General features: G+C 39.5%; 1 protein-coding gene across 2 annotated transcripts in view; it reads right to left on the bottom strand.

The window, feature by feature from the left end:
* Nucleotides 1–1,461: 1,461 nt before the first annotated feature.
* The window catches only part of slc30a6 (solute carrier family 30 member 6), a 148,721-nt gene continuing 136,789 nt past the window's right edge, over nt 1,462–13,393 (bottom strand). For both annotated transcript variants that reach the window (XM_078557300.1, XM_078557301.1), the window contains one exon: nt 1,462–3,435. In XM_078557300.1, coding sequence (XP_078413426.1) covers nt 2,923–3,435 — 513 coding nt within the window. In that variant the 3' untranslated portion in view covers nt 1,462–2,922. The remainder of the gene's footprint in view (nt 3,436–13,393) is intronic.

Here is a 13,393-nt window from a genome sequence, read left to right as displayed (position 1 = left end):
GTTAAAGCTTAGATTAGGGTTCTGCATGACTCTGATTGCAAATGAATTGGTTCAGTTAGAGCAGTGGTTCTCAAAGTGTGGTTCACAGATCACTGGTAGTCCACGAGGGTCCTCCAGTTGGTCCACAGACTGGTCCAAAATGACACACAAAGTCACGGCTCACGCAACGTCACACAACCAGACCGGTTCCTGTGTGCAGCAGAAGTTGTCACAAATGCATGCAACAAAAATGTAGTTTTATAAGCAAGATTTATGTAAATGTTACAACATACAACTGAGAGGTTGGATTTTCAACACTTATGGGGCTGAAAACAAAGAGGAACTGGTGGAACATGGATGAGACTGAAACTCTCTAGCTTGGAACCAGACAGTACCTCATTGGTAAAAACAAAAAACTACTGCGGATGCTGGAAATGCAAAACAAAAATCGAATTACCTGGAGAAACTCAGCAGGTCTGGCAGCATTGGTGGAGAAGAAAAGAGTCGACGTTTCAGGTCCACACGACCCTTCAACAGAACTGAAGTATAGTTAGGAGAGGGGTGAAATATAAGCTGGTTTAAGGTGGGGGGCGGGGGGGGGAGAGAAGTTGAGGGTGGGGTGGTTGTAGGGACAAGCAAGCAGTGATAGGAGCAGATAATCAAAAGATGTCACAGACAAAAGGATCAAAGAGGTGTTGAAGGCGGTGATATTATCTAAGAAAAGTGCTAATTAAGAATGGATGGCAGGACACTCAAGGTACAGCTCTAGTGGGGGTGGGGTGGAAAGATTGACAAGGTATTAGTTGTAGATTTAAAAATAATGGAAATAGGTAGGAAAAGAAGAATCTATATAAATTATTGAAAAAAAACAACAAAGGGAGGGGGAAGAAACGGGGTGGGGATGGGGGGAGGGGGAGTTTAAGATCTAAAGTTGTTGAATTCAATATTCAGCCCGGAAGGCTGTAAAGTGCCTAGTCGGAAGATGAGGTGCTGTTCCTCCAGTTTGCGTTGGGCTTCACTGGAACAATGCAGCAAGCCAAGGACAGACATGTGGGCAAGAGAGCAGGGTGGAGTGTTAAAATGGCAAGCGACAGGGAGGTTTGGGTCTTTCTTGCGGACAGACCGTGCACACACCAATTGGTGTCTCCACACACCTCACTGGTGTCTTGTGCCATCTTCCCTTCAATTTTGATGAGGATTTTGCGGTGGCATGTGAAAGTGGATGGAATGGGATAGATAGGTGACCTGCGGGGTGGTTTGCCTGGGCTAAGTGATCCCCAGCTGAAAAAATTTGAGAACCACTGAGTGAGAGTGTGTGACTAGAAAGGAAAGCACTTCCAAGACTCCGTGTTTCATTGTATGTGTACAATACTTGGTGTAGTGGTTCCAGAAACTATCACTGAGAACACAGTTGAAAATAACCCACTTTCTTAACACAGTTATTCCTAATTTGAGGAGCACAAGTATACTCGGACAAATAGATTCTTTTTAAAACCTCATTATTTTAATGCAGCATCAAATACAAATCAGCACAAATTTACTGCTGCTCATAATGCGGTTTGTCATTTTGACTTTTCATTTTACTGGTCAACATAACGGTAACACATACCAAAACATTTAGTCTTTTAACATGTTCAGGTCAGACTGAATCTGATTTTGTTATAACTGAGCCAGCATTTTTTTTTAGAAATTTGGTTTTGTACATTTGATGCCAAACACTTCACACTTATATTAATAGTGCCAGCTACAGCATATATTTGTAACAAGAAAATTTGTACTTTTAATACAAAATATTTTTCACATACATTTCTCTAGAAAAGCCCTAACAAAAGGATCAGCTATACAGTTCTGTTTCTCATAACACAGGAATGGAGCTTTTATTCAAGAGATATTTACAGTGACAGTCCAGTCCTTATAATTAATATAACCAGACAACACAATCAAAAATGACTAATTATACTTGAATACCTGAAAGAATTATTGTAAATAATGCATGGATACCCTGGGTTCAGCAACATAGCTAAACAGATCACTCTTTCCTTAAAATGTCAATCAATTAATCCTAATGGAAGACTGGTTTGTCTCCAAAGCAAATATGTATAATTTTAAACTTCAATAACACTGAAAACAATAATCACACCCTTTGTTGAGAACTAGATGCTGAGGTTAAAACGTGATTTGCCAAAAATTGACAGTAAGATTGTTATTTCTTTATCTGAATTAATATGTCATATACACGTCTTCAAATGGCTGAAGTCTACACTGGTGCCGTCAATGTCAGTCTTGCAGTGCTTGTTAGAGTACCTACTGTGAAATTGATCTGCAAGCTGCAAAACTTGCATCACAAGGTAAGTCACTGCTGCGGTGCTTAGGAAAAGGCATTTGCGTGACTCATTGAGCTCATTTGAAAAATCACATTTTGAAGTGACGTGGATCCCTCTGTGCCTGTTCATGAACCACGGTTTCCCAAAATGGCAGATTTCTGATCTCATCAAGACCATTAGATGGTCAGGAGAGCAATATCAGGGGAGAGGAGGTCCACTGATTTGTCAGTAAGACACTATCTTTCATAGCCTGGTGGCCAGATATACGGACAAGTATATTAGGGAGTCTCTTGACCATCCTTGGCAAAAACTATAATCTCAGCCAAGTGATTTGTTTAAGCACTTTGAAAAGGATACATACACATTTAAGAAAGCAGATTACATTGTTGTTTTAGTGTAACACACTCCAGGTATAGTCACAGCATTGTAAATGCATGATTAAAGGCAAAATTCTGAAGAAACCAAAATATGACTGGTCCAGGAATGACCCCACCTAACTATACTGAGGTAATAACACAAAATATGTTCCACAGTTAAAAAACATTCCTCAGCGACACTTTTTAATTTAAGAGGAATCAACTTGAAGCATACCTTTGCATCACGTACCACTGTTGTGTACTTAAGACCTGAATTGGTTAACATGTCCTTGAGCGCCTGTTCCATATCTACTTGGAATATTAATCAATCCTGTTCTGAATCCCTGAGTCATTCCCATTCCAGGTCTTCCGATGCCCTGATTAAAAGTGCCTCCATATGAAATGACTCCATGATTGAGCCCTAAACCATGAGGTCTAGTCGATGGAGCAGTAGGTAGGATGACCGGGTTGATGTTCTTGCCTGGTGTGTTGAAGGAAAATTCAGGAGGAGGACTGGCTGGTTTTGCTGGGGTGGAGGTGATGGGGTTTATTTCGTCCAAGGACTTGACAGATGAAACTGTTGGAATATTAATGTGTTCCAAGGGATTCAGTATGTTGCTCGGGATTGACCCTGTAACCAGTGACGGCCTAACCCAATCATCTTTAAAAATCTGAACAGTTAAAGTTTTAACAAGTGTGGATAGGCGATTGGTCACGTGGGCCAGCACCAACTGTTCATTTGCATCTCTCCTGATCCGCACATGTATAGAACCAGCCTAAAGGGAATGAACACAAAGCCTTTTTAAAAAGATGTTGCAAATCTGATTTGAAAACACAAGTTCTGTAAAAGTACACCAATTCAATATGGATCTGAAGGAGGTGAAACCTTTCATCAGAAATTAAATTGTTAAAATTTACACCCAAAACATTAACCAGCTTGGTCTTCATTTTATTAGCAATTTCCAGCATTTTCTGCTTTTACTTAGAAGTGCAGAGTGCACCCTATTATTTCTTGTGCAGTATGTCCTGTTTTTCAAAACACTTAAATGCTATGAAGTTAGACAAGACAACAAAACTAGATTATTGTGCCTCAATTCTGAGGAAACAATATCTTACTCAGATATAATTAACCGGTACAGTTTACTCTTGTGTATTGGGATTGTCTTGTTATTCTGTATATTGAACACCTTTAGCAGCTCTTTAATGTGTGTTCATTTTCCAAAGTCATTTAAGACATCCATTTGTTTCAAAATTTGAAAATGAGAATGGAGAGTTGCTGGATATTTAGTAATCTGCATTTATTCCAGTTTTAGTTGTTAACAGCCTCACTTGGTTGCTCCCAATATAAAAGGTGAAAAATTATCAGATTCATAACAAAAGCAAAATAAACTCATTTTAGTTACTGCTAATCAGCCTTGGCTTATCAATTTAGACACCTCTATTTTACACTTGGATTCTAATTGTTATATTGATGTTTGGCACTCATTCTTTCCTTAATGTGAGACTCAGAAATCAAAATGGATTAAAAAGATAGAATAAAAGCAAATAATTGAAGAATATTGTCTAGTGAGATCTACTAGCATGAAGAACCCATGTCAGCCACTTGTGTCAGTGGTACTTAGAAATTATACATCTTGAGAAAAATGCATAGGTATGGGGGAGATGGGAGAAAGAGGAGAGAAATTTCACCTTGAAAATTTGTGTTATCGTGAAACTCATACTCTTATCCGTACTGCCTTGGAAGCCTGGGAGCTTCAGGTTTAAAGTTTTGTGGCAAAATAATTTACTCAGTCCTGACTTTTAACTGACTCTGATCACTGAATTTGCACAGAAATGTGACAGGTTGTTGCCAGTCCATTAGGCACAGACTCAGCATTGTATAGTATAGTACTAAGCAGCAGGATAGGCCTTTAATGGAAAACATTTACTACCCACACACTTGTTTAATAAGTTAACAAAGTCATCAGCGTTGCAGGAATCACCAGAGTGCAACAAAGTCTGAAGGAGACATAAAATATATTTCATATCGCAAGGGGATGACAGTGAGATAAAAGACAAAGACAGACAAACTCCTCTTTTTTTTACAATATTCTAGGACTGGACACTGCACAATTTTGATTTCTTCGTATTCATTAAGCTTCTAAACACTATGTGGTCTTTGATCTCATGCTGTTTACTGACAATACTCTGAATATAGAATTTGGTTCACTGACAGAATAGTTTCCCTTCTAAAAAGGAATGCACACATTTATACAACACCTTTCATGACAACAGGATGCCCCACAGCACTTTACAGGCAACAAAATACTGTGGAAGTATAGTCACTGTTGTAATGTAGGAAACGCAACAGCCAAATTGAGTACAAGATCTCACAAAAAGCCAAGGTCCCACAAACAACCATGTGTGCAGGCAATCCGTTTTTTTTTAAAAAGCGATGTTGGCAGAGGGATAAATATTGATCAGGACACCTTTGCTTTTCTGCGAATTGTGCTGGGAGATCCTTTACATCTTAATAAGGCAGATACCCTTGGGTATAAAAGCTCATCCAAAAGACAGCACGCACCTCTGACAGTGCAGCACCTCCTCAGCATTGCATTAGAGTATTAGCCTGGATTTTTGCACTCAAATGTCTAGAGTGGGACTTGAACTCCCAATCTTCAGACTGAGGTAAATGTACTGTCCGAGTGGCAGCTGACACACGGGGGCGTGTATGGTAGGTATATACACATACAAAATAAATTTTAAAAGATATTAAACAAACCAACCAACAAATAGATATTAAAATTACTTTCAGAATCTCTACCTTGCCAAGCAAGCGATGTGCCCACATCTGTGTAGACAAAAAGGCACCCCATTGGTATAAAAAGTGATATTTGGGTGTTAATGACAATCTTGGTCAGTGACCTGGATGTTAATTGAATCTGCCAAAAGCCTTTTAAAATTGGGCTCGTTCCAAATTTTAGTCTACGGATGAAATCACCCTATCCAACAATCCTGAACCATCCAGCTGATCCATGACTGTCCTCAGAACAAGGCTCCAGCTGTTCAGCAAAGGAGTCATTAGCAATGACCATTGTTTAAACTGTTGTAATCCTTAAATCCAGATCTTAGTGGGGCACATTAAATACTGTAAATTAATCTGGAGCACTCACAGATCACTCGATTGAATTAAAATCCAATAGAAATATCAACTTCAATCAAGGTGTTGCCTTTTTTAGCATCATGTATAAAAATGATTCAGATCTAACATGGTCAAAAGAGATTGCATGATCTTCTGAGTGTGCCTATTGGCCACTGTTGGAATGAGCTTATGACATTTCCAGACAGTCTGTCTTTATTTTAAAATCCAAAAGGCCAGGACAAACAGCTCTGGATATAAAGTTTTAAAACAGTAAAATAGAAGACTAGCTAAATAGGAAAGGAACGATAGGGAGACATTGAAGTGAATGTTGGTTACACAGTTGAGGATTCAAGGAGGTGGAAGGGTGCATGGGATGGCATATTTGAAGGCTCCAGGAATAAAGGTGAAAAGATGATTATCTAAAGTTCAGAAGCATAATGATCTATTTTGGCAAGGAAATAAAATAAAAATGATAGGAGCAACTTTTCTACTACTTTACCCCAGTCATTATCAGCAGAACTTGGGCAGAATCGGCCGAGCCTACAAAACTGATCAGGGCATATTAAATGTGAGCTACACCTAGAACTGGTCATGCTCAAGTTTCCACGATCTTTTACGCTGGTTCAAGATCAGTTCAGTAAAATCAGGAATAAAAATAGAAAATGCTGGAAATCCTCAGCAGGTCTGGCAACATTTGTGGAGAAAGAAGCTCTTAACATTTTAGGTCAATGACCTTTCATCAGAACTATTCAGAATGTTAACTCTATTTTTCGCTCTCCACAGATTCTGTCAGACCTCAGCATTTTCCGCTTTAATTTCAGATTTCCAGCATTGGAAGTATTTTGCTTTTGTATCAGTCAAATCAGGTTCTATGCACAAAAATTAGCCACATCCCCAGATCAAAATTGCGAGTTTCAGTTGACTGTGCGTGTTAGGATAGGTTCTTTCAATGGTGCCAATTTTCTCAGGCACTAGTAGGCATTATTTTAAAGCTTTTTTATATAAAATAGTTAGCTCAGTAAGAAACCGACTGCGAGGCCAGTTAGCTCAGTTGGCTAGATGGTGTGTGATTCAAAAGAACGCCAACAGGGCAGGTTTGATTCCCGTTCCGGCTGTGTGGTAGACCTGGGACATGTCTCCTCGTCCTGCCCCTGAGAATGGAAGGCAATGGCAAACCACCACTGACGTAAACTACCAAGAAAACAGCTGAGCATGAAGCTTCAGCAGCAATGAACCAAGGACTTGCCTTTGGGCAGAGCACACATGACAGATGAAGAAACTAAGTAGTGTACACCAATGAAAGTATTAAATGGTTCAATGGATATATTTTTAAAAATCAGTCATTTTCAGTGATTTTGAAATCAGGTTATTCACAGGTAGAGGACTAGATACTTATTAAAAATGTTCATTTTTCATCATATACTCATTTACCCCTTTTCAGCTTTGTTCATAAAAAGGTACCATGGTACCACTCAAATATATCAATAAATATTTCTATGATGTTACCAGATTGCACTTGTTCAGGTAGATTTTAGGTTTATGAATATGCAAATTGTTTTGGAAACTTGAACTACAGCGTAACTAGCGTAGGTTTGAATGTTTTATGGGTGCAATTTCTCAAATGTGCCCAAAACAGAAACTCTGTGCCAATGGAAATGCATGCCCATTTTACCATGTGCAAAATACACCTGTGTCTAGGTGGCACCATGACAGCATGGTTATATTAAACGGTAGCTCACAAAAGAGCAGTTATTGCTGCCACATTGCGCCTGAATAATTCTTCTAATACCGTACCCCAGCTGACTCTAGCAGATTATTTTAATTGTTCATCAGTGACCTAAATATAATGAACATCTTACAAGTGTTTCAAAGTGTAATGTTTGATGATTATAAAAACGTGAAGCTGTATTTGTGAGAGCTCCAACTGTTCCTTCAGGGCTGAAGAATGTTCTCTTGATCAGGCTGATTCACTGCCTTAAAATCTGTTTGGACTCCAGAGTAGCCCAATTGCACCCTTGACAGAAGAACATGTAGCTTGTCTTTTCCCCCTTTTAGACTGAGGCAAAAAATCATCAAGCCTTTTGTCTCTTTTGCCATTTACGTTTCCTGCTCCACTGGACTATGCTATATACAGATGTAGAGAACCCGGCCTCCCACCCTGTAAATATGTTCTTCCTGGGGTGGAACAAACTGTGATGCTCTCTCCGAAGATAAAAAATAGTTAGAAGAGAGCAGTCTGCAAATCCTCCTCACCCACCAATGCTGCCACCACCCCTCCCCACTCCCAACTGAGGTACAAATAAGCTGCATAGAAGAAAATGAGATGATCCAAAGCATCCCATCCAAGCAAGGTATAAATTCTGGTTTCCTGGAGGGAAGGGGAAGTTAACCTCCAAACCCAGCTTCCTCCTTTCCCACCCATCCATACGCACAAGTAGTTTTTCCCGTCTTTCCTCTGCCCATCTTCACCATGCTTTCCTCCTCTTCCTTTTCTCTGACCCCTCCCCACCCCTCACCCTCCTCCCATCTCTCCTTAGGTAGGATTAACCCCTCACCATTTAACCACGCTTGACATGATTTTTTTTTAAACTTGGTTTAGACTCCCTGGGGGAAATTTTGACTTTGGGTGATAACATGGATTGGGTGATATAAGATTAGTTGTCCAGTTACATACAGCTTCCAATTTTAATTTCTATTGATTTTAGTAGAAATTAAACAAAATATGGTGGTGCATTATGGTTGGCTGAACTAATATTGCTAATATCAGTTAAACCAAATGTGAACTTACACCAAAATGTCATGAGAATTCAACTAGTGTAATACAAGAATAAAAGAACTTGCCCCTGTATAGTTTCTTCAATCTCTCAGAACTATCCTAAATTAGAACAAATTACACTTTGCAGTTATGACAGTGAATATAGCAGCCATTTTGCGGCCAAGAGTCCACAAACAGAAACAAATCACTGACTAGCTTTTTTTTGTTTTTGGGATGTGAACACCACTGGCAAGGCCAGCATTATTGTCCATCCCTAACTGCCCTTAAGGTGGTGGTGTGCCACCTAGTTGAACCACTACAGTCGAAGTAATGTAGCTATACCCACAGTGCTGTTAGGGAGCAAGCTCCAGGTTTTTGACAATGACAATGAAGAAATGGTGAAATATTTCCAAGTCACGATGGTGAATGACTTGGAGGGGAAGTTGCCATTGCATCTGCTGCCCTCGTCTTTCTAGGTGGTAGAGGTTGTGAGTTTGGAAGAAGCTGTCGTGCATCTTGTAGATGGTACACACTGCTGCCACTGTACGCCAGGGAGAGTGTGTTTAAAGTGGCGGATGGGGTGCTGATCAAGTAGCCTGCTTTGTCCTCAATGGTGTTGAGCTTCTCGCGTGTTGTTGGAGCTGCACTCATCAAGGCAAATTCCATCGCACTCTTGACTTGTGCCTTTTAGATGGTGGGCAGGCTTTGAGGAGTCAGGAGGTGAGTTATTCACCGCAGAATTCCCAGCCTCTAACCTGTTCTTGTAGCCACAGCATTTATATGGTTGACCCAGTTAAGTTTATGGTCAATGGTAATCTGCCCTCCCTCAATGTTGATCATGGGGTTTCAGCAATGATAATGCCATGAAAGTCAATTAGGTTCTCTTATTGGAGATGCCCATTGCCCGGCACTTGTGTGGCATGAATGTTGCATGCCATTTATCAGCCCAGGCAATGCTGTCCAGGTCTTGCTGCATGCAGGCACAGTCTTTTTAAAATTATGCGAGTAGAGGGAAGAGTGTTGACTGGGATATCCTGCTTTTTCTTAATATAATGAGATTTTAATGGGTGATAAGACACTATTTCTTTCCATAATGAAAAACTGTTCACATGCAGTTGTGTGAATAAAAGGGACCAGTAAGTAATTTACAAATTGATCAATGTGCGTGTTTACGAGAGCAGAATCACCATTTTTTTCAACAATTGAATTAAATTTGCATATTGCTGAAAAGAGAGACATGGTGTCAAAACCTTTTGTCTTGTACTCATTAGGACAGATGCAACAACGCCAAATTTCAAAGGGAACAACAATTTATGCCACAGGAGAAAAAAGTTGTGGCTTGTTTGGCAATTCGGCTCTGATTGGTTGGAACGTTGCCATGGCAAATGCACCAGGGAACTATAGCCCCCATGCTTTGTTTATTCAAAAGAGGTGTAATGTCTGGACATTTTCCTTTTGCCTGCAGAAGACAGGTTCTTGCATATGAATATATGCAGTTCCAGCTACATTGCGAGCCCAACTGATAAATCTTAAAATTGGTTGCTGGTCTAATTCTTAGTACACTCGGGCTTGTTCAGCAAATGCTGCCCAATCACGGAACAGCACATCAAACATTAGATGTTATGCTCTGAGTTTTGCAAGCAAGGGTTGGTTGAGTACGGACACTATTCTGCCTATTGTGAACAGCCGAACAGATGTGCTATTTGATAAGATTATCAGTCAAGTGCAGGGACCTATACTCTGCAGGCAAAAGGAAAATGTCCAAGACATTACACCTCTTTTTAATAAAACAAAAGTATGGGGGACCAATTGCTCCATGATGCATTCGCCATGACAATGTCTCGACCAGTCAGAGCTGACTTGCCAAACAATCAGCACTCCTTTTCTCATGCAGTATCAATTGTTGTTCCCTTTAAAATTTGGCAGTCTTGCGTCTGATGAGTACAAGACAAAAAGCTTTGACAACATGTCTCTTTTTTCAGCAAAACTCAAGTTCTGTACTACAAAGTGACTAATTCAATTTGCAATCCTAAACAGGGCATCGGGTAATTACAGGAGCTTATGTAGATGATAACAAGTATACACTTTCTTTACCAATATTGTAGGTTGTGAGTTAGCAACATCAGCTTTTACACTATGTTTGATGTGTAACAATACAATGAAACAATTTAATACTATGCCAAGACAGAAGTTTTGTCTAATTTCTAAAGGTTTCATTGTTCATAGCATTTATTTATATAATAAAGTCTGGCCATATTATTTACCTGTATTCAAATCAAATTATTTCTTTATAAACTTACAATTGTAAACTAATCAATTGTGTGATCATTACTCAACATTACTCAAAACTGAATAAAAGAACCATCCCACAAAGTTATTAACAGATTAGCAAATACTGTGAATTGATTTTGAGGCTGTAATTTCATCAAGAGTTCAGATGCCTGATTTGAGTTTTGTTCTCATGATTTCTAACATATCGTTGATCAGATTACTGCCTTGCAATCATTCCCAGGTGTCATTATTCTGTACAAAAACGAAGGGGGTTTCAATCAATAATTAACACTTTGACAGTGAGGTACAGGCATTAAGTGGAAGAGGCTTTAAATGGACCGAAATCACTAGCAGGATTGAATTTAAAAATGGGCTGGGGCCAGGGGGACAATTGGTTATGAAAAGGACAAAACATTAATTGCTTTTAGAGAGCATTTTCATGTAAACCACAATCTTAAACCATGAGTTTGTTTTAACGCCTTCTGTGCATGTGAATTAAATTCTCCATAGAGATCACACACCTTCCGCTATCAGCACAAAGCATTTCACACAACCAAGCTACAATGGTTTGGAGACAAGATGCTGCTTCTCAGGTGTCATGTCATTAGTACGCAGCTGCTTTGGAACTGAGCTAATAAGTAGTTATTTGGCCTAACAAATGATAGTTCTGCTAGGTCTGGTTTTTCATAAGAGTGATGTTTAATCCAATCTGCTCGCATCGCCACTTTTACATAGGATCCTATATTTATTGCACAATTAAAGGGAAAAAAAATTCCTTTGCCTATGAAATGAAAAATATCTAGGCTCTGGTCACCATTTGTGTGCTGCTGTTTTGAAATATTTTTCCATTTATTTCTAATCAAAAATCAAAAAGGTGATTAGGAGAGCTTCAGGTTTCAGACTATGAAAGAAAGGCAATTCACCTTAAGAGTAACAAATCAGCACACCATGCAATTAAAGTTTATTATTGAAGTTTATGGAACTCTTCAAAGTATTTTTAATAAGCTACTGAAACCATATTAAACGACAAAATTGGCCAATTTCCATTTCAATAAGTTGAAATGGAAAGGAACAAGTTAAAAACAGGAAAATGCAGAAGAAAATTGCAATAACATTTCACACTCTTGTACACCAGAGCCAGTAGTTTTGAGAGCAGCTGAGCTGATTCTGGCAATGTATAAAGAAAAATCACAAAAGCGATGCTTAACTAGCTTGTGAAAGTCTATAGATTTCAAAACATTAAACCACTGTTCTATTGTTTGTTTAGTTGCAGTTCTTACCTAGTAGCACTGTTGATGGTGCCGTAACCATATGGACTATGGGATTTCAAGAAGAATGTCCACTGTCACCTTCTCAAGGGCAACTAGGGATGGGCAATAAAAGCAGATTTTGCCAGCGACGTCCATATCCCAAGAATACTTTTTAAACAGCATCTACCTGTTTAGGTGGACACAAAATGCCATGGCACTATTCTAAGAGTAGTAAGTAGCTCTTACTCTAGCCTAGCCAACATTCCACTCTTATCAGAACAATAAAAAAATGATTAACTGTCCATTAATTTCATTTGTTGTTTGTGGGGATTGCCGTGTTCAATAGACTGCTATATTAGTCTATACCTCTGTGGCAATTATTGTTTCAAAGCTAATGAATTAGTTGTCAACCACTGGGAACACCACCATCTGGAAGCTCCCCTCCAAGTCGCTCACCATCCTGACTTGGAAATATATCGCCGTTCCTTCATTGTCGCTGGGTCAAAATCCTGGAACTCCCTTCCTAACAGCACTGTGGGTGTACCTACACATGCAGTGGTTCAAGAAGGCAGCTCACCACCACCTCCTCAAGGGCAACTAGGGATGGGCAATAAATGCTGGCCCAGCCAGCGAAGCCCACATCCCATGAATGAATTTAAAAAAACTTGGAGATATCATGAGAATGGAAGGCACTATATTAATGCAAGGCTGTTTTCTTTATTGGTCTGAGTAACTTTGGCATCACTGACAGAATCATGAATAAGACATCTAAGGGGCAGCTACATGATTACACAAGGGTAAAAGGGATAGAAGAATTGATCAGGTTAGAAGAGAGAGGATGGGAGGATGTTTGTGTGGAGCATAAGCACTGGCATGGACCAACTGGGCTGAATAGCCTGTTTCTGTGATGTACATTCTACGTAAATAATTGCTTGATCCTGACCTCAGCCAAGTTGGCTGATCACCGGTCAGCTTGAATTAGTGGCACTACACCTAGCTGAAAGAGAGGAAATATAGGGGATCCCTATTCCTGACTGCAATCCAATAAGTGAATGTGAGTGAGTGTGAAAGTGAGAGAGTATATTTATAGCAGGCTGTCCACATGGTTTCACTGGTACACTTCCATAACACTGAACCACCCACTCACTAACTAGCCTTGTGCGTTAAGAACAATCACTTGCACAAAGGACTGTTGAGCACTTGAACAAACGAATTCTGCCTTTCACAGAACAATACCCCAAAATAAGTCACAACCATTTGGAGAGGTTGATAAAGCTCCTCCCAGCATCGTTCATTAAATTCTCCAGAGTGCACAATGCTGAATAAACTATGTTTGA

This window comes from Cetorhinus maximus, chromosome 14 (genome assembly GCF_964194155.1).
Source record: "Cetorhinus maximus chromosome 14, sCetMax3.hap1.1, whole genome shotgun sequence".
NCBI classification, from domain to species: domain Eukaryota; kingdom Metazoa; phylum Chordata; class Chondrichthyes; order Lamniformes; family Cetorhinidae; genus Cetorhinus; species Cetorhinus maximus.
This window is presented reverse-complemented; position numbering and strand designations above follow the sequence as displayed.